The 22,042-nt window shown below is 38.2% G+C and overlaps 1 protein-coding gene across 1 annotated transcript in view; it reads right to left on the bottom strand.

Annotated features, from left to right (window-relative positions):
* The window catches only part of LOC131679305 (uncharacterized), a 615,352-nt gene that overhangs the window by 264,499 nt on the left and 328,811 nt on the right, over positions 1-22,042 (bottom strand). The window contains exons 6-7 of the mRNA XM_058960013.1: positions 2,586-2,650; positions 1,730-1,931 (exon numbers count right to left, since the gene is read on the bottom strand). Of these exons, the coding sequence (XP_058815996.1) occupies positions 1,730-1,931; positions 2,586-2,650 (267 nt within the window). The remainder of the gene's footprint in view (positions 1-1,729; positions 1,932-2,585; positions 2,651-22,042) is intronic.

The raw sequence follows: 22,042 nt of genomic DNA, 5'->3' as shown, positions 1-22,042 counted from the left end.
TATTGAAACTTTGTCTTGAGAAGTGAGAGGTCCGGACGTGTGCAGGCGTTTTCATGACGACATAATATTTGATTGGCTTCCTCAGTAATTGTGGCGAAACCTCAAACACATCACATAATATGGTAGCTGTGATGCGAAGAAGTTGCAGGAAGCCGAATGAAAAGCGTGGACTTTGTACGACGTAACGCAAGCAGTCACGATCGGACCGGAAAGGAAGAGTCTTCGTGTCAAATTCCGACTAATTTGGTAGTTAGCACAGCGTAGATAAACGCAATTTGGATAACTTATGTATTACCATCAACCCTGTAATATTTGATTTCATAGGTGTCGAAATTTTCTGTAGGTGTTGAAGTGATTTTATATATGTTTCAGATTTTGGATTTACTGAAATGTGTCACAAGTAAATTATTCTCGATGCGGACAAAACAAACCTAAATCGAACCAAGTTCTTAACCTTCAAAAGTAGTATCGTATCAGAACGACTTTTGCCAGCAGCCAGTTCATATATGAAAGCTGAGAGCTGCAGGTTGCGAATGAATCCCCTTGAAAGCTTCATCCGATTTTCAAAAAAACAAACCCACAAGTACTCTCAAGGAGAACCAGAGGTTCAAGTGTCTTTCCCACAGTAGCAACAGCAGCAGTATCCAGAGCACATGACACTTCACAATTAGATGATCACTCATTATACTTGTGAAGGATGTGGTACTTATGCTCGAGAGACTTTTCCCATGATGTGTTGCCTTCCTTCCGTGCGTCGAGCGCTTCAAGTGCCTTTATGTGCCTCTGGGTTACACTCTTTCCAGCGATGGGAAATAAATCTCAACCATCCCGGATGGGAAGCTGTGTGTGTAGGAATATTTCATGTGGGACGTTGAAAGACTTTTCCTAGCACAGGCACTCAAATACGCGCAGAACTCCTCTCGCCGCTTTCTAGCACCCTAATGTGTGACTAAGCTTGTTTCCAGAGCCTTCGACAGCGACGCGTGCACTGTCAACGATTGTACCTTTATGTTTACATACTAATTATTGCACCTGGTTACGTTCTAAAGCGTCGAGTCCCGAGAAAGACTGAAAATAATTATCTTTCCAATGTCTGTACCTGTTGCCGGTACGAGGCAGGTGGGGCGTGTAATTGTTTGACTTTACAAACGTACTTTGGACGAACTTATTGGAGCATTAGGCTAATGAAGTGTCGTTCAGGATTCTATTTCTATAACATTAGTGATGCAATTCAGTCGGAAATTAACGTCGTGATGATGCTGACTGCTTCATTGGGCTATTTTGTATTTCGCTTAAAGTTTTCTTGTGTAGGCTTTATCCTGTTGTGTTCCATAATTATAACACTAGGAAAAATGTACAACAAAAATTTGGTCTGAATATTTCCAGATTTCAGTTTAGTTACCCTATCACTATCACATTACTGCACTTGAAAGGCACGCATTTAGCGCATTAAGATAGACATAACAAGGAAACTGAATTATGATCTTTTGGGAAAGGTTTATTATAGGTAGATATGGCAGTGTACAAGTATCGAAATAAATTGATAATTTCTCCCCACAAATCTTTTCAGTCTCATCGAACCAATCGAATGACATCTTATTAACTGATCGATAAAATAACGACAAATTTCACCTCCTTCAAACAACCGGCATAATCTTTACACTCAAAAAGTAAGAACCCGAAAGAAAAGAAATATCCTCGTCTATGAAGAGAAAAGTTCTGCTCTTACCTGCAGCATTAGACCAGCATCCTGTCGAAAGATGGGTTTGTGGGAGGCGAAGCTAATGCTGGAGCTGCTGCTGCTGCTACCACTACTGGAACTAGAACCGGAGCTTCGCCCCCGCTGCTCCACCATTCGTTCCATCGCTTCCCGTATCCGTGCGGAATCAATTTTGGCGCCGAAAAATTGAATCGTTACCTCGTTGTTGGCCCTACAATTTGGTAAGGTGGAACAGATTGAGTATTCATATATGTACTGCGGTGCGGTGTTCGAGCATGCCTGAGTATTGAACATTTTTACACTTCAGTTAACAAATGCGTTTAGTAGGGTGGCTGGGTGAAGGCTTGAGGTTTGAGCTCGTAAGATAAGAGGTGTTAACTTGCCATTTCGAAACGTGCTCGGGATCGTGATTTTTTGTTCATGTTTCATATGCTGCACAATAGCATAGAAGAAGTTGACAGTTTTTAAATTACTGTGATAATGAAGCTTCCGGCTTTTCTTCGGAAAGTGGGTTCTATCATATTTGCTCTATGCCATTGCCATACAGAGGCAATCTCATGGAGAGAATTGCCCGAAGCGAATCGGGAATTAAGTATCAGGATGAGGGAAGCATAACGGGGATCACGCTTCACTTGCATACAAGTAGACATGAACGGTCCCGCTTGTTTGCTACAGACAATGAACTATATTGTGGCAATTCATTATTAATGGCATACTGAAGATAAATGCAATTAGCCTCAGGAGCAACACCTCTTTTTTATTCGTGAACAGAAACTGTTTAAAAGCAATTGAGAGTTGGAAGTCCTTTTTAGAAGTCTTGCTACTTTTTGATTAGTTATGGTTGAAACGGATGAAGAATACTTACTTCCCAGAGAATACTTCCAGGTCGTTTATTTTAGACAAATTCGAGTTTCTTAGAAAGCGGCTAATCTGAAATGAAACAGAAAAATAATGTGTTAGATTACATGCTTTGGGAATTTTTTTTGTCTGGCTCAAATGGCACGTTCCCCATGTTGATCGGAGATTTGTGCCTTGCCATGAATCGTCTTTTCATCCATGATGGGAAGGATTGGGGAAGTGGTAAGGTTAGGGGTAAGAAAAATAACGACACAGAACAATTAAAACAAAGCTTTCTGCACCCTCGGAAGGATGCTGAACGCTCTGCAGGTGCTACAGTATTCGATGATGGTTATCGACGTTTTTCGGCGAGATAAAAACCGCAAACGCATTACCAGATTGTCCGGATGTTTCGAGCTACTCCTGGATTTCATTTATCTTCTGCGGACACTAAAACATATATTTGTCAAATGCATTTTTTCATAACTTATAATCTAACAATCTTCAATCCTTGTTACTCTAGCACTATCTCTGGCTGTAATTGCTTCTGTCACTTTTTGATCTCAATTTTTGGATAATAGAGTTGTATGCCGTTCTAAACGTAATGGAGTCAGTTTGTTTGTTAACTAAACCAAATGTTTCGATTTCATTCAGGGGTTCCTTTTATTGCGGGACATCACGCTTGACTAGGGGTTTTCTCAGGAACACAAATTGTGTCCCCGTGCTTTGGAGCTAGTGTTAATCCGACGCTAGCTTACTCCTGTCGCTAAGTTAGTGTCGGATTTGGATGAGACGAAATCGAAACGCAAATTCCATAACTAATTTAGTTATAGGCTTTGTGCTCTTCACGCGCCATAATGGTTTAAAATCGACACATTTTACAGAAAATCTAAACGCTTTGCTTTACTTAATGGAGAAAAAATAGTTTTTACCTAAACTGTTCTCCATTAAAGAGAATTATAGTATAAACTGCTTCAGCTTGCCCAAAATATTCCTAGATGTTGCGGACTTTTTAAACAGAACTTGTTTAAATAATTGTACACCAATCAAAGTGTTCTTATACTCGATAGCCTGTGTTAAAGGAAACATAAGTGCCCGTGCTACGGAATAACACATTTCGATCGACTTTAATAAAACTCGTGTTTGGCCAACAGTTTAGGAGGTGGAACTAGTTGGAAGTTAGAATGGAGCTTAACCCATTACGACACAACGTATAAAATTTTATACGCAAAAATTACAAGGGGCTGCCCTATGGGGTTGGACGAACTGTAGACGTAGGGCTATAGTACTTAATGTAAATATTTATTTTCTTAGTACATTTATAGCGGTAAGCTTGAATCTAGTTGGTACCGCCACACGGTACTACCTTTGATTTTAGGCCCGAGTTTAGTCCGGCCTAAGACGTTAGTACTTGTCATTACAGAAATGGCTGCATCCTGAAGCCAAATGAAAACAGTGTAAAAGGCCGCCATGTTCCTCTTGCATACATCTCAATAATTTGAATCAACTTTTCGAACTTTATGTGCAATATTATGGCCCATGTTTCACAAAAATCATATGAGGGCAAGTAAGCAAGTTTTATCCCGTACGAAAAACAGGTGTAATCGAACTTTAAATGCATTTTTTTTAAATATTCTTTATCGTCCTATATCTAGAAGGTGCTACACGCTCATTTCAAAATGCCACATCGAAGATTTATATTGTAGGTTAGTAGAAGTCGAATCATATTGAAACAAACTGTCGAACGAAATTTTATAATTGGATTCAGATATGAAAATTGTTTTCGTTCGTTAGTTTACCTATGGCTATCAAAATGAGTGAAGTTTAATTTGCTCTCATTAAAAAAAAAAAGAATATATAATCACAATTTGTTCCTTTTTCTAGTTGTATCTTCTCTCAAAGAACACCATAAGCAAGTGGAAGTTTAATTATACTTTTACTGCTTTCGAAAGAGTTCAAAACTAAGATTGAATAAACAATTTTAAATGAAGCCATGCCATATAGCCTAAGTAACACTTTTAAATATGACGGCAAACAAACTGTTACAAATATTATCATTTTGATCGTTATTGAAATGTTATCGGAGCTTGTTTGTATTGTTTCGTAATTTATAATTTTCTAGCATTTCTTGAACGATTTGCATTTCCGCTGTAGTACAAGTTTTCGTTTAATTCTTTATGATAGAACAGATATGCACAGGGTATGAAAGAGCTGTGAAAGCTGAGACTAGACAGATGACTTGGCAAAATGACGCAAAAAGTTAAATACGGAAAAATCGCTTAAATCGTGTCGGAACTTAACTTGTGTAACGTATAATCGGCAAAAAATTGGATACTTTAATTATTTTTCGATGCAAAGATTGTCTTTTCAGTCAGGCGCCACATCGAAAACTGTACACCATAACTCAAAATCTACTGGACCAAACGTTGAGACATTTACACAGTTGTTTTTCACAGCATTTCACAAGTAATTAAGGGAGCTTTTATTTTTTGGTCGATTTTCGATTTTTTCGTAGTACTTTGAAACCAAAGTCCGATTATTGCTAAAACAACGATTAACATGTTATTGTAAAGTAATAATATTTAGCAGTATGCAAAAAGCTTTTGTAGTTGCCTGAGCAATGGTGTGAAGAAGAAGAAGAACTGTGCAAAATTCAGAACGATTGGTCCAAGAAATTTTGTCTGCATCCAGTATCAGGTTCAATTTATAAATTTATTATTGTCAATTCATTATCAGACAGATGGCAGACTATAGGAAATAACTACTTATAATTTTTATTAATTAAAATTACTGGACTTTTGGTATTTCAGGCTTGATTGGGTAGCCGTGCTGATAATTTGAATTACTTCATTTTCAGCAAAGTAGGTCTGCCAAATTCTATATGCATGGTTAGTAGACTAGTTGAGTAGGATAGTATAAATTTCAGATTTCCATTCCATGGACGACAAAATTATCTGAAGCAAATAAATAATTTTTATGGCATTTTTCATGTGTTGCACAACAGCAACTGAAACAAACTTTTCAAAAGATGTAAGCTTCCACTCTTTTTCTATAAGCATTTGATTTAATATGGAACAGTCAGATTTGGCTGAACTGACTACTAAGTGTAATGCTAGAGAAGCTCTTCGAGCCCTTGGAGTGGCTAGCGCCTAACAATACAACTCTATAACGTTCTCGATAGTATGCACCATTATTAGCAAATTAACGTTTTAGTCAATTATGGATCTTAAATAATAAATTGTTTAAGCGGTTACTCTACTGTAAAATTTTAAAACAATCGATTTTCTATTTATTAGTCTAAAATGTGCTTTAGAATGTAAATAATGATATCCCAAAACATGGAGAACGAAAACAATTCAAAAATATACAAATCTCGACAAACATATGATTACGGCGTATAAGCCAACTGTCAAAATTCACTTTGAGAGGAAATTCTGGACAAACCGTTACTCACCAAGCACAAACGTTGGTAGTAAACGTAAGAGAAAATTTTTCTCTTTCATTAACTGATGTGAACTGTATTCAGCCAGTAACGGTTTGTCCGGAATTTCCTTTCAAAGAGAATTTTGACAGTTGGCTTTTACGCCGTAATCATACGTTTGTCGAGAAATTTTCAATTTTGCCGCAACGCTTCTTATGTATAACCCATATGTACTGCAAACTTTACCCGCGTTTTTCTCGAAACCACTGGCCGGAAATGTAACTCGAACAAATGATTTTTGGTCGCTTTGACATTTTCACAGTATATTCAAAATTGATTTCTCCAGTCACGTACGCAGGATTAATTTTTTTTTATTGCTTACCTTTTTATTGATTAACGATTTTGTGTAGATTTTTATGACATTTTCTACGTTTTATAACTCAAAATTGCGCCATTTCGCTTAAAATCAAAATATCGAAAAAATCCTACGTACATCGCTATTGACATAAGGAATCAGAAAAACTTTAGTTTTTGGCGCTAGGTAAAAAATCACGGGAGATAGATTTCCGACTATGGACCCCTTCCAAAAACGCGCATGAGGTGAAAATGCTGCAGAGCCGCCATCTTGTGATGAAATTGCTCGAAAAAATATTTTATTTGATACAATACTTATGCTATAAATCCCATTCAACAAGATGTCGATTCACCATTTTATTGAGCAATAAAAAAATTCTCGAAATAATCAGACTATTAAATGGCATAAACAGTGAATTTTAAATAAACTTTATTGTACAGTTTTTTAACATAGCCGTGTATTGCTGATCAGAACGCAGCAATGCAAATGGCAGCATCATGTTACCGGAAGATGACAAAAATATGCAAAAATTTGTCATGCTTCTCCTGCACACATTTCGTTATTTTCAATCCTCTCTTCGGCTTTCTTCTGGATAAATATGGCTCCCTTTGCTCGCAATAAAGATGGCAATAAATAAGCCAGTTTATCAGGTAGGAAAGACAAGCACGGTCGAACTACACTAATAAAATAAAATACCAATTAATGCGTCGAAAACTACGCATTTTCAATAAAAGTGGAATAACCCATTAAGTGGGTAAAGAGTTCGTATCCATAAATGAATACAGCTCTTGTACGTCAACGTGGGTATGCTTTACCCTTTATTTTTCGCAGAACTGTTGCAACAAAACGAGTGAAAAATATCCATTTATGAAAATCGCGCCAGAATGAAAAATACTGTCAATAGAATTATTTCTGAATTAAAAAAACATAAAATAACATTCATTTCACATTATTGTCTCCTTAACTACTTAACAAAATAAAACTGCCAACTGGATATATTTTTGGTGGCTAGATCTTTTGGCTGCTCTAAAAATGCCAAACTTGCGCATATTTGCAACATCCTCAGTAGTTTAAACAGCCGTTTTTACGAGCATTGCCGAAATGTTCCGTTTCCGCCACGTACTCAGATGCAGGCCGGTAATTTGCAGGTTCCGCTACAAACCTTAGGTTGCAGGTAAACTCGCTTAAAATAATTCTTAATGACTTTTCACTCATTATTAAGATCAGTATATCCATTGACATTATAGTTGTGAAATGAATAAAAAGCACCCATGGTTAGAAGCAAAAATTACTTATTTTTTGACAGCTCGAATAACTTCCGAAAATGGGTATTTTGAATACTTAAAATGGGTAAAGTTTTTTTACCGTGTTTATCTACCCGCATTTTTTTATTTCCTCGTTGTTGTTTTTGTGAATTAGAAGCAGAACTACAATAGGAATTGTTTTGATTCTTTTCTTTTTGCTTATCGCTAAGAAAATAAGCGGGACCATTTAATTCGTTAATATAAATCGATAACAAATTTTCACGAATTATTGCCCATATATCTATTGTATCACACATCAAAGAAAGTAAATAACGGAAGAAAATTATTGTTTTAGGGGATAGATCCAAACAAATGACAATTGGATATAGATCGTAAAATGCAATATTTTATGAATTTTCCTACACTCGTGGTTAGCAAATTGAATCAGAATGTTAACAGCTTAGAAATTAGCTCCACAAATACTCTAAGCTAAGAGTAAATAATTGATTTTAAATATGTGCAATGTTCCAATAAGAATAAAATCACATAAAACATCTGAACACAAAATATTTTGAAATTTATTGTGAACACAACGGTGATCAATATATTTATTTCGATTTTTGGCATATGCATCAATAGTTCTGAACAACCGGTACGTTATTCCAAAACATTGCTTGAACCGCGAATCAGACAAGAATACGACATAAATATGAAATACGTTATATTAAAATATTAATTAACTCTATAGAAATAATTAAACAGGTATAAGATTCTGTCAGTTGTTGTAATGATCATAAGTTAGTTTGAAGCAAAATTGCGTATAAACGGCACAAATAGTTACAGGGTGTTGGTAAAAATATATTGCTAGGATGTTTTAAACTCTCATTTATGTTTTACTGTACTTATTATTTTATTCGTAAAATCATAGAAATTTTGTTAGCAAATAAAATCGTTCCAATTTGCATTGATGCATTATAGAAATATATCTATATTCTGTCTGCCACAGTGCAAAAAAATAAATATAAGGCTCGTGAATATAAATGATCATTCTGTCAAAGTTTAATTTTTTGTTTGATCTTTGTTTACTTTTTATTTAAACCTCGCTGAAAAACGTGTATAATTTTAATTCGCAGGCCTTCATTGATAATTGATCTTTATTTCAAACTTGTGAAAATTCACTTGAAACGAAAATAAATGTTCTCCCCCACGTCGATAGGTATCATGTTCAATTAGAATGACACTCACAGTTCATTTTAAATTCAAATTGAAATATTTTAACCAATTTTTTAATCAAAGTTTGAAATCTCGACAAACATATAATTCCGGCTTAAAAGCCAACTGTCAAAATTCTCTTTGAAAGGAAATTCCGGACAAACCGTTACTCGCCAATCACAGATGTTGGCAGTAAACAAAAGAGAAAAATGTTCTCTTCCATTAACTGCTATGAACTGTGTTTATCCAGCGACGGTTTGTCCGGAATTTCCTTTCAAAGAGAATTTTGACAGTTGGGTTTTAACCAGTAATCATATTTTTGTCGAGAAATAACTATCATGGCACCAATTACAACCGATGGTTCAGGCACCTCTAACTCGACGAGCGCCTATTCAAACTGAATAAAAACATGCATATGTATATCAATTTATTTTCTTTTGTGCCTATTATGTCACTACAAAGTACTGTACATCATCGGCCAACTTTCAACTATCCAACATGTTAAAGTTCTATGTTCCGAAACATATCGGCAACAAGTTGACAAAATTGTTCTCAAACCCTATGGAACGAGATATTTGACGAAGAAAAGCTATTTTACTGCAAGAAAATATCGGAATGAATTTACTCATTTTCTTTAACTTGAATTTGTTGTTTTTTAACATTGACGTGTAACGCAGATCAGAACGCAGCCATATAAATGACAGCATCGTTTGATTAAAGCTTACCAAATATTTTAGGCCGGTTTAAAAGTTAGTCCGGTTTAAAAACAGTTAGTACGGCTTTGTGCTTACGGCTATTAGAGTAATAATAAATTAAATATATTTCTTACGTATAGCTTAAGCACAACCAATCAACATCGAATGTTACATATTGAACCAAACCTTCTTTGTTTTCAGGTCATTTCATTTGTAGTAGGTGATCGAATCCAATTAAACTTATTTGAGAAGATCTGAAGAAAGAAGACAGAAAACCGTGACCAAACTAATATCTGGAACTAAATCTTTATAGCACAAGATCAGCTTTTGAAAATTGTAAAAACTTTTCGATTGTGTTTGGTGAAAAAAATTCGGACCGGTGAAGAAAAATCAAATTTTAGACAATATACATCATTTTATGTATAGACCAAGCTATTTTAATATTTTACCATTATTGTAACTTTCCTAAAGTACGCATACAAGTGTAGCGAATGCAGTGGTTTTAATCATATATCGAAACTATAAATATACAAGAATAGAAAACTGTTGATGCTTGAATTTTTCGAGAAATTCTAATGAACTACCCAAACCCAAATTTAAAGTAATTAAGCCTAATTGAATTAACTAAACACCTAAAATCTATAAACTAAACTTAATCGTGTGAATTTAGACAAGGAGTATTAATCTAAATCTTGCATAATAAACCGCATGCAGATAAGTGCGCCACCCTATTAAAAGGCACACAATCCCGCAATTAATCATAAACTGCGTACCGATCAGCGCAGCGTTCATACACGACACTAGCACACAGAAAGCGATCGCTGTAAACCAGCCCGTGTGAGACAGATTACGCAAAATCAGCTGACAAAGGCAATTGTGATTAATACCGCGATGAAGACAGTGCGTACGTATCCAAAGTGAATAGTCCGTCGTCGTGAGTGTGAATTGGTAAAATATTGGCTTTGTGAAAACCCCGATAAAAGGTGATAATAAAGATTATCAACGAGTGCAACTGGACAGTGTAGATTACCGAATAATCCCGCGAGTGCAGTGAACGATCGATGCTAGTTTACTAGCGAAGAAAGGCTCCCGTGCAGTGAGAATAAGTCTGGAGAAATTTTGAATTAGGACATCACCGACAATCATTCTGGGCCGTCCTACCACAGACGGAAGAAAAACCTTCGACCGGAACACCATCAAGTAAGTCGCCCCAACATTGGTCCTTCGAGTCGGATCGGAGGAAACCCCAACCAGAAAGGATCGATGCGGTGAGTACACCATTATAAATTGCTACTGACGCGACGTTACGGCAAAGACACTGCCCATCCCAGCCTCTAAGGTACCTACCGTTAAGGCCATTTTGGACGCTATCGCTGCAGTTCATTGCGAACTTTTGTAATCCCAGCTGACTTGCGCCAACTCGGAACAGGACTTTTTGATAACTTTCTGTTTGCGAAAAAAATTGCACGTTTTTGCTGAGGTGGTGGTGAGTGGCAAATTCGCGTACGCTCGCGTCAGGAAGGATAATTTCGTTCGATTTGCGTGCCATTCTCGGTCGTTCCGCGTAAAATTGGCATATCGCGACGGGAAGGATTTTTTTCGTTCGAATTGTGTAATTTTCGATTCCGTGTCGTGTAGGAACGGTACCCGCGCCGGGAAGGAGTCCGATTTTTCGATTTGTACCGTTTTCCCGTTTTCGATATTTAAAGTGGTGGTAGTGAAGATCAGTGAAGTGGTACAATAATGGCTACCAAGCCAGAAAAGAAGCTGTCAGAGTACATGATCCAGCGGAAAGGGATTCTTGTAGTACAGAAGGGAGGGGAGAAGTTTGCGGAGAATTTCGATTGCGATCGGGATGCGTGCCGAATTCCAATTCGCCTTGATTCACGGGACCGGATCTACAAGGAGTTCCTGGAGGTACAGGGACAGATCGAGTTGTACGATAAACCGGAGATGTTGGATACCCACCTGGAAGAGAGAATGGATTTCGAGACGCGTTATTGTACGGTCAAAGGATTTCTTCTGTCCAATCGTGCTGTGGACCCCAACCCAACCATGCTGAACAGCACAATGGCGGCACCCGCTCATGCTTTGGCCTCATTCCATCTACGATTACCCAAAATCGACCTACCTAAGTTTAACGGCGATTTCTCGCGATGGCTCGCATTCCGAGACACGTACACGTCGATGATCCACAGCAACACAGATATGCCGACGGTTGCGAATCTGCAGTATCTGTTGCAGTCACTAGAGGGAGAAGCTCGAAAACCATCCGAGTCCGTAGACGTAGAAGCGGACAACTACGCATCGACTTGGGAAGCATTGCTGAAGCGGTATGACAACAAGCGGTTCCTGAAGCGTCAGCTCTTCCGAGCTCTGTACGACCTCCCACCAGTTAATCAAGAAAGTCCCCATGAAATTCACGCTTTGGCTGACGATTTCCACCGGCATGTAAGGGCTTTGGCAAAGTTAGGCGAGCCAGTTCATTATTGGGACACCCCGTTGGTCAACCTCCTTTGTTACAAGCTGGATCCAACTACGCTACGTGCTTGGGAGGAGAAAACCAGCAATAACGACGATGTAACCTACGATATGCTGATCGATTTCCTTTACCAACGTGCCCGTATGCTGACGTCCGTCATAACCGATCTGCGATATCTGTCCCAACAACCGGTTACAGCCAAGATGGCCGGTCCCATTCCAACCCCGCAGCCGTTCAAGGTGGCTACAAGGCAGCCACCGTTGAATCGAGATCAAGTGCTCTGCCGTGTCTCGCCTGTCCGGAGAAGCATTTGCTCTTCCAATGTCCAGCATTTTCCGAGATGTCCATCTGCCAGCGTCGTGAGCTGGTTTCCCAGAAACGCTTATGCTGGAATTGCTTCCGTACTGGACACCAAGCCAGGAACTGTACCTCCGTATTCTTCTGCCGAAACTGCCATGAAAAACACCACTCCCTGCTGCACGAGCCAATACCTTCGAACATGCAATCTACTCCTGTCGTGGCAGCAAGCCAGCCTCTTCCCTCGACGTCCGCCATCGCTGACCCTTCCAGCTCGGTGAATTCGAACAGCCAAGTGAGCTTGTCGGTCCTGGCTGAACACAGCACAGCTTTGCTGGAAACGGTTTGCCTCCTCGTCGTAGATCGGAACGGCAAGGAAATACCCGTACGCGCACTGCTAGATTCAGGATCCATGTGCAACTTAATCACCAACAAGCTTGCAAATTCCCTGGATCTTCGACACACCAAGGTGGATATCGCAGTAGCTGGTATAGGTGAATCCACCAAGCAGATCAAGTGCCAAATGACTGCTAAGATCAAGTCGAAGTCGACACCGTACTCCACCAAGCTTAAGTGCCTGATCCTCAAGAGATAGACGGTCAACCTTCCAACCGCTCCGATCGACATTTCCGCGTGGAATATTCCCAAGTTGTCGTTGTCAGACCCCAGATTCCATATTCTATCCGACATTCACATGGTTGTCGGTGATGAAGCGTACCACGAGCTGCATCTTGACAGCAAGCGTTCCCTGGGAGAGGGATTACCGTTGCTAATAGAAACGGTGTTTGGATGGACTGTTTCCGGGAAGATATCCATCGATCATCCCACCGTTCACCGCGTATGCCATCTAACCACTGTCGATCGAAGCTCAGAACAAGTGGTGCAGAAATTCTGGGATCTAGAAGCTGTTAAGTCGTTTTCTGTGTATTCCGTAGAAGAAAAACAATGTGAAGAACTTTACGCTACTACCACCACGCGCGATTCGTCAGGTCGTTATCTCGTTTGTTTGCCACTCACCCATGATCCGCTAATCTATCTCGGCGAATCCAAAGCCATCGCCGAACGTCGTTTCCTGAGCCCTGAGAAGCGACTAGAGCGTGATATACCTACCAAGGACGCATACTGCAAGTTTATGGACGAATACGCACGAATGGCGCACATGTTCAAGGAATCCAGCACAACCACGAAGGTCCGAGTTGTTTTCGACGCGTCGGGTAAAATGTCGTCAGCACTTTCCGTCAACGATAAGCAGCTCGTTCGACCTGCCCCCCAGAAGATCAAATCAGACCCGTTTGAGTCTCATTCGACAAACGACAACGCGAGGCTGATCTAGCCTTATGTCGCGTAGAGACATTCTCAAGAGAGTTCATAGAAGTAGCCCACCGTGATCCCCTCATAGCGTTGTTGCAGTGGCAGCATCCGAAGCTGTACCAAAACGGCATCACCAGGGTCGGTGGGAGGCTCAAGCAAGTCGCCGTTAAGTACCCAATAGTCCTGCTTGTGAAGCGTCTGCTATCCATACTGCTGCCCAAATACTACCTCAAGCTGCATACAAGACCGCAAACGATGCGAACCACTCTGCGTCAGAAGTTTTGGGTGGTAGCAGGACGTGACCTCGTTCACCACATGTGTCACACTAGTTTTCATAGAAAGTCTCGTTTGATCCTGCAAACCGTGGTAGACTTGTCGTCATCGCAAATCTCACTAACCAGACCGGTTTCTGTCTGTGATACAGACTATAACAGGCCAGTATACATTGGATCACCTATATGGAACCATGTGTCAATGAAAGTGTTCACCGCGATCTCCATGTGTGTTTCTCCTCCAATATACATCAAACTGGTCTCTGACCACGTCATCGTTCTTGGCTTCTATCAGCCGTTTCGTCGCCCGTGGAAGAAGCAAATGTATTTTGAAGTATCCGAGCTACTTCAAGGTGACCGGAATGTTGATGCTTGAATTTTTCGAGAAGTTTTAATGAACTACCCATACCCAAATTTAAAGTAATTAAGCCTAATTGAATTAACTAAACACCTAAAATCTATAAACTAAACTTAATCGTGTGAATTTAGACAAGCAGTATTAATCTAAATCTTGTATAATAAACCGCAAGCAGATAAGTGCGCCACCATATTAAAAGGCACACAATCCCGCAATGAATCATAAACTGCGTACCGATCAGCGCGGCGATCATACACGACACTAGCACACAGAAAGCGATCGTTGTAAACCAGACCGTGTGAGACAGATTACGCAAAATCCGCTGACAAAGGCAATTGTCATTAATACCGCGATGAAGACAGTGCGTACGTACCCAAAGTGAATAGTCCGTCGTCGCGAGTGAGAATTGGTAAAATATTGGCTTTGTGAAAACCCCGATAAAAGGTGATAATAAAGATTATCAACGAGTGCAACTGGACAGTGTAGATTACCGAATAATCCCGCGAGTACAGTGAACGATCGATGCTAGTTTACTAGCGAAGAAAGGCTCCCGTGCAGTGAGAATAAGTCTGGAGAAATTTTGAATTAGGACATCACCGACGATCATTCTGGGCCGTCCTACCACAGACGGAAGAAAAACCTTCGACCGGAACACCATCAAGTAAGTCACCCCAACAGAAAACAATTTTGTATATGAACTTAGATGCGTTTTTGCAACGGTTTTTCGAGTGGTAGTGTATTCATTTATAAATAGACTTTGTAGTATGTACCTATTAGAAGAATCAAAATTGGATAGGTGATCATAAACAGTCCTTTTCAGGAACACCATTATTTTAATGAAGAATTAATTGGAGGTCTTTCCCTTTTCCGAAAATCCCGTTAATAACCTACATGTTCATATGAATAATCCTAATTGTATTCTACTTCACTCCGGTTATGTCTCTGACATTACACACTCATCTTTATTTTGACTTGTTCGTAATTTAACTGCCGTGTCCTTGAACGATTCCATTTTTTCGTCAAAATTTTCATATTATTGTTATGAATTTTTTGATAATTTTTTTCAGGTGAAAATAGTGTTTTTACATTTCTTATAAAAGAAATGTATAGAATTCGCTCTAACTTTCAAGATTTTTTCCGAGGACCGGAGGGCCGAGTCTTATATACCAATCGACTCAGCTCGACGATTTGGGACAATGTCTGTGTGTGTGTGTATGTAACGGACAAATTCTCATTCGTGTTTCTCAGCAATGGCTGAACCGATCTTATCCAAACCAATTTTAAATGAAAGAAATAAAAAACAGTATGAACGCTATTAATTTGTTTTTGATTCTGATGTTTAGTTTCCAAGATATGAATGTTTGAATGCGTAAAAATGGCGTTTTCTGCAGTTTTTTTTAAATTATCTGCCGAAATTGGCAATATAGATTAACAATTTATATATTTTTAGACAGCTTTAACGAATACCTTTCGAATAAAGAAATCGGACTATTATCAAAAGAGATATTAAACATTAAATGCGGACGAAAGATTTTTATCATTTCCCATCACCAAAAATATGACCAAAACATGTAATCTATTATTAACGCCAAAACGGCTTATTTTAGGTCAATAGTATCTTGGGAGAATTTAATGGAGGCAATATGCCCTTTCTTTTGGTATTGTGCTTTTGCTGATTAATCCCTCTATAAGTGAGATATTTTCACACATTTTCTTGGAAGTGATTATATCGAAATGATGCCTTCAGCAAATTTGTAGCTCTTACTTTTGCGAATAACTTTACTGAAGACTTCAAATATCTATTTTGAATACTTTAAAAGTTATGGCTTGTTGTTTGTGGATTACTCTTCGTCGCCTATTTATTTTTCAATATAGTAATAATCCATTGAAATAAGCCAAACATTATTTCGATAAAACGAATTTTGTATTTCATTTTTCTATCTACAACCGCTAGAAATAATCACCGAACACTTCCAAGCTGTCTGGAAGGAACTTGATAACTTATCAGTGCAAAAATGTTCATTTGTGCGAACCTTCTGACTGCAATTTTTCTAACTTATAACCATCGGATCGATCTGAAACATATCGGAAAATGAAAAGCGAAATAAATAACTCCAAGCAACGGCGTAGCCAAGAGAAGGTTTCGGGCTTTAACACCATACACCCCCCCACCACACCCAAAAAGAAATATTGGATTGAAGTTGAAAATTTATTGATGCTGACTGATTTAATTCAATATTACAATAACAATTATCTGATCCGTAGATTGATAACCTGTTGTTGTAAACATCATGAGGACTTTTGATAAATTGTCGGAATGGGGTCCTGATATGTAACTGATCTATTGGTCTTGATTTCACAGTTGTCTAATTGCATCAATATTAAATTCCTGCCTGAAAACATTCCAATAGAAAATTCCAGAGTTCTGTAATCAATCATAATCCTCAGATTTATTTTCAAATTGAGCTAGTTTTTGTAGAGATGTACTGTAATAAAAGTCTTTCTTTAATAGGAAGCGAAGTTAAAATTGATTTAATGTCTATGAAACATAGAACTGCTCACCAAAAAAAATGCATAACTTTCAACATTTGCTAAAAATGTTTTTACCTTTCTCATTCACTCTAAAATTCATCAATCTAATCCCGACCCGGAGGGCCGAGTGTCATATGCCAATCGACTGAGTTCGTCGAGATAGGAAAATGTCTGTGTGTATGTATGTGTGTGTATGTGTATATGTGGAAAAAAATGTGACTTCTGTTTCTCAGAGATGGCTGGACCGATTTGCACAAAGTTAGTCTCAAATGAAAGGTACAACCTTCCCATCGGCTGCTATTGAATTTTTTATTGATTGGACTTCTGGTTCCGGAGCTACGAGTTGAAGAGTGCAATCACACAGCAAATTATCATATAAACTGAAATGAAAAATTTTCAAAATCAAATTTGTATTTTTGATGCCAAATGACTTTAAAATGCATGAAACATTGAGATATTTGACAAAAATTGACTTTTTTGGACTTTGGTACATTTTTGCCTTTCTCATATAGAAAGGTTATGCAATCACTCTAAAAATCGTCAATCATACCGGCCCGGAGGGAGTATGCAGTGAGAGGTTGCTACTTTAAAATTAAAACTAGTTTAAAATTTCTTAATAAGTTGAAAATTTTCGGCAGGACCTGGACCTCCCGGATCTTTCTCCATGATCCGCCGCTGGTTTCAAGCAATGTTGCAGTATCACATAGTATCTCAAGATCGTGGCTGTCGATCCGTTGTATGTATGTGCAAATCGTACTGAACATGTAATATACATTTCCACCATTGTATTGAACATAACCAGCCATGCAATCGTAGTCTGGACAAATGAGACAAGCACAATTGCACCACTAGGTGAATTAAAACAGGTTTTTATTTTGGGAATGCGTCGAGTTGAGACTAGGGTTACAAACCGTCCTTATTTTAAAGGACATGTCCTTATTTTCGAGGTTTTTGGAAAGCGTCCTTATTTTACTTCAAATGTCCTAGTCTCAATCCTTGGCATATACAAGGTGGTTCTACATGAAGTTTTTTAACAGGGCATTTTCTAGTTGTTAACGGGTACTAAATGCAAACTGTCATGCTATTATAGTTTAGTATTGTTTGCCATTTCATAATGGAACGACTTACACTGGCTCACCATCTTCAAATTATTCAACTATATTTCGAAAATCAGCGTTTAGTGTTTAGTGCACTCCGACCATAAGGTCGACATAATCGGCCAAATGACTCAACTATTCGCCATACAATCAAAAAGTAAGCGTTGTAGCTCTCGTTATTGGATGATTAGCGAACAAATCGACCACATCCAACACGCAGTGAAGAAAACATAGCGGCGGTGACATCCCCAATCATTGGAAACCAATATTACTCGAGTAATTAGCCAGATACCACTTGAAATAGTCGAATTTGACATCAAAAATTGGACCAGTTGAATGGACTACCTGAAACGCCAACATGGTCAACATTTAAAAGAAATTGTTTTCAAACAATAAATGGCAAAAAATGTTCTTTCGATTGACAAATAAACAATTCGCGATTTACTCCATTTTTAATTTTTTTTTGCTAGATTAAAAAACGTCATAACGAATCACCCTGTATTAAATTATTCATATCAGCTTTATTCAAAGAGAATCAATTTCAATTCCTTCCAGCGATTTTTTTGTTAATGCATATTCTCTGCGACTCATGGCAACCAAAATTTGTTTTACTCAGAAATAATCACAATTTGTTGGATAGCTCAATATGAGGTTTGGCCAAAGTGGTATCTTCGTTCGGTATTGGCACTACACCATTCTAATTTGTCTCGAGTGAGATTCAACGTCCCACTTCAACCGCTGGAAAATTAGCCAGAATTCCGACAGTTTTTTTCAGAACTCTGGCTCAAGTGACATAACTGGCATAACATTGGGCAGGGATGTCCTTAATTTTCTCTCAGTCCATTTGGTAACCCTAGTTGAGACGAAAACGTAATATGATTAATATCGAGGATAACACTTTCCGAATGTAGAGAGAAATTTATGAAAAATGACGATTTCCATTCGACTCTAGCAGGTTCGGATCGATTTTGATGAGCATTTGATTTTTTTTTGTATGACCAATTATATGTATAGGTAAAATGTTCAAAAACAGTAATTTAAGGTCAAGATAATATCTTTTTGAAACCGCCAATTTCGGAGGTTTAGTATCTTCGATGAGTTTTACAAACGTTAAACAGCGCATCATTTGATAAAATAATTTTGACGGTATATCGTCCAAGAAGTATTTATGGTGAATTTTCTTAGGTTAATATTCATGACTACAATAAAGTCACAACAAATTCGCTAAAGACACGAACTCTGTTACTATTTTCTGAAAAAATAATTCTGCATAATTTTAAAACTTCAAAAATTACGGTTTCGGAATTATGCCGTTTGGACAGTATGATCGATTTTCACCAAAAACCTACCAAACCGAATTTCTGGCTACGCCGCTGACTTCAAGTAAGTAGAAACAAAGTCGTTCTACACTCGTTCACATGAAACTTCTTCGAATGCTGAATATCTATTATAATACATTGAAACTCCGATTTTATCAGCCAAATATGAACATATGTTTGATGGGCTCTAGCAGACGAACAAGACTGAATTCGAGTAAATCCTTTCTTGCGCATGTTTTCCTTATAATGAAGATGGAAATATGCAAAAATAAAAAGTTCATCATAATCAGAAATAGTTATCAGACTACATCAAGGGACGAGAAGAATATTTTAACAGCTTCAGTTTATTATAAAGAAAAAAAATTGCCCGATTTAGTCAATGTCCCCATTTTGGTGTAAAACGGTAGTTATTGTAAAAAAACGTAAGAGCGATACTTCAATGCTGATAGGTGGTACCGAAAAAGTAAACAATCGCCAAAGGAGCGATACTATCATTTTGTCAATTCAATCAATAGCAAAACAAATTTTAATTTAATAATTTCAAATACTTTATGAAGCTTTGGGTTTCGATCACTGAATCATGCAATCTACCCTCTACTGAGATTAATCCTAGGCACGCTGGGATAAACAGCAATCAGGCGTATTAGTTAACCACTGGCGTTGTCTACAAAATGTGAGTCGGGGGACATTTATTATAATTAAAAAAGAATTATTCCGTTCGTAGTCTATGCCTTCCCGTCTCCCGAACCGGCAATAATGAGCGAGTGTCCATAATGTCTATTGAATTCTACAACAAAACAAGAGACCTCCGAAACGTACAATGGAGATACAAATGAACTACGGTTAAAATCAACAACAAATAAATGTTTAATTTAATAATTTCAAATACTTTATGAAGTTTTGGGTTTCGATCACCAAATCATGCAATCTAGGATGTAAAAAACACAATAGTTCTTAAATAGGAAATAAAACCAAGTCTGGAAATATTCACTGTTGATTTTATTTGAATGGTATCACTGCTAGTATCGCCCTTTTCAAGAAAAAGCGTTGATTTCTTAGTTTTCAGTCGCGTTGGAAATTTGAGTAAAGTATAAACTTCAAATCGATTCAAAAAAAAAAATTCGATTTTCTTGGCTCAGTACAATATATAACCCCTTTAGGAAAATTCAGTTTTCCCACCACAATTTAGATATTTTATTAACTAAGCCGTGTGGTGTCCGGCGGGCTGAAATCTTTTTGCACTATTTCAACCAAGAATAGAACCTCTGGGAACTGCTCCCATGTCGTAAGAGGCGACTAACAACATGCTAGGAGTTCCTAGGCCGAGGTTTTGTTCCGTACCGAAGACTTTATCTGGGCGGACCTTAAGGTTTTCCATATTACCCTCTTTCCAGTCTGTATTTAGTGAATCACTGACATATACCTTTTCTGATTCGCCTTTCTTGATTGTGTACCAACGTTTTAAGTTTCTTCTGGCGGTTGTATATTAGCCGTAAATGACGAAATCTAATTCTACACTAAGTAACAGAATATATTAATATACCGGCACTTCCACGCCAAGGTTTAACTTCCAAAGCTTTGGCTTAAAAACCGTTTTTAAAAAATGGAAACTTTCATGCAGGAAATTTATTGAATTGGCCTAAGATGGAGCTGTCGAATTTCACAAAAAGCTTTTTATGTTGCAAGTGATCTGTAGTTGTGTTAAATTAGGTATTTTTCTATTTTTTTTTTTTTTCAATTCGTTTATTTGATAAGGCAGGTTTGCGTTAGCTTAAAGGTGCCAATTTTGTTTTGTTTTACATTTTAAATTACTTAAAACTAGGGGCTTACATATTGATTTTTGAAATTAAACTAAGGCTAATTTATAGCTATACATATACACAAGGGGGTAGTATAATTTTCGTAAGATTAGAGGGGTCATTTAGTTTTTATGGCAATACGGTTTGACATTTTTAGCAATGAGATTATTGGAGCAAATAATGTTTAACTAAGGGGGAAAATTTTTACGACTATCTTAAAAGTAGAAATAATTAGAGGGCGTGATTAAATTTTGTAAAGATTCGGAGACATTAATTAGAGTTATTTTATGTGGTAGTAGAGTTGGGCATTTTCAACGAGATCATATAATATAATAGTTAAAACTAGAAAAGGCAAGAAGAGCTAAATGCTTCATGAAGATATTTGGGGGGGGGGGGGGGGAAGGGGTGTTACTTCTGTGTATAAGAGTCAGGGGAAGTAGGGTGGACAAACATGGCAGGGGGAGAACATTATTTCAGTTTCAGACTTCGGGAGATCAACGGATGGATTACAGAATCAGGGTGGTCTTCATCAGGAAGAATCATGTACTGGGACGCCGGGTGGTCGTTCTCGAGATGGCAGGGGTTTCTCCAGACGATTTCGTAGTGCGGCTCAGATGTTGATCGGCTACATTTCGAGTTGTGCGTGTGATGTTCGTGCTTTAGGTCCCGTGTTTGTTGGCTCATTCGACAGGGATGTTTTGTGTCGCCTTGGAGTCGCATCAAACCATCGTGGGTGTATGGTACAGGTGGAAGAGAGCGTTTCTGAGAATGATAAGGAAAAAGGGGCAGTTAAAGTTGGATATTGATGGTTTTTATGAAGGTGTATATAAGGGACATATAGAGGACATCGCGGCTTGCCAACACATCTCGAACCGGGACGTTGGGTGGTCTTCCTCGGGCCCGGAGGGTGTCCATAAGCCGAGACCTGGCGGAACTGTACTCGGTGCACGCCCAGACTATGTGCTCTATATCGTGATAACCGTCGCCACAAGCGCAGATACCACTCTCCACGAGCCCAATACGTCGGAGATGTGCATCCAGCGTGTAATGGTTCGCCATGAGTCGGGACATCACACGAATGAAGTCACGAC

This window comes from Topomyia yanbarensis, chromosome 2 (genome assembly GCF_030247195.1).
Source record: "Topomyia yanbarensis strain Yona2022 chromosome 2, ASM3024719v1, whole genome shotgun sequence".
In the NCBI taxonomy this organism is placed as follows: Eukaryota; Metazoa; Arthropoda; class Insecta; order Diptera; family Culicidae; genus Topomyia; species Topomyia yanbarensis.
Note: the sequence above shows the minus strand (reverse complement) of the source record. Positions and strands in the feature narration are given on the sequence as shown.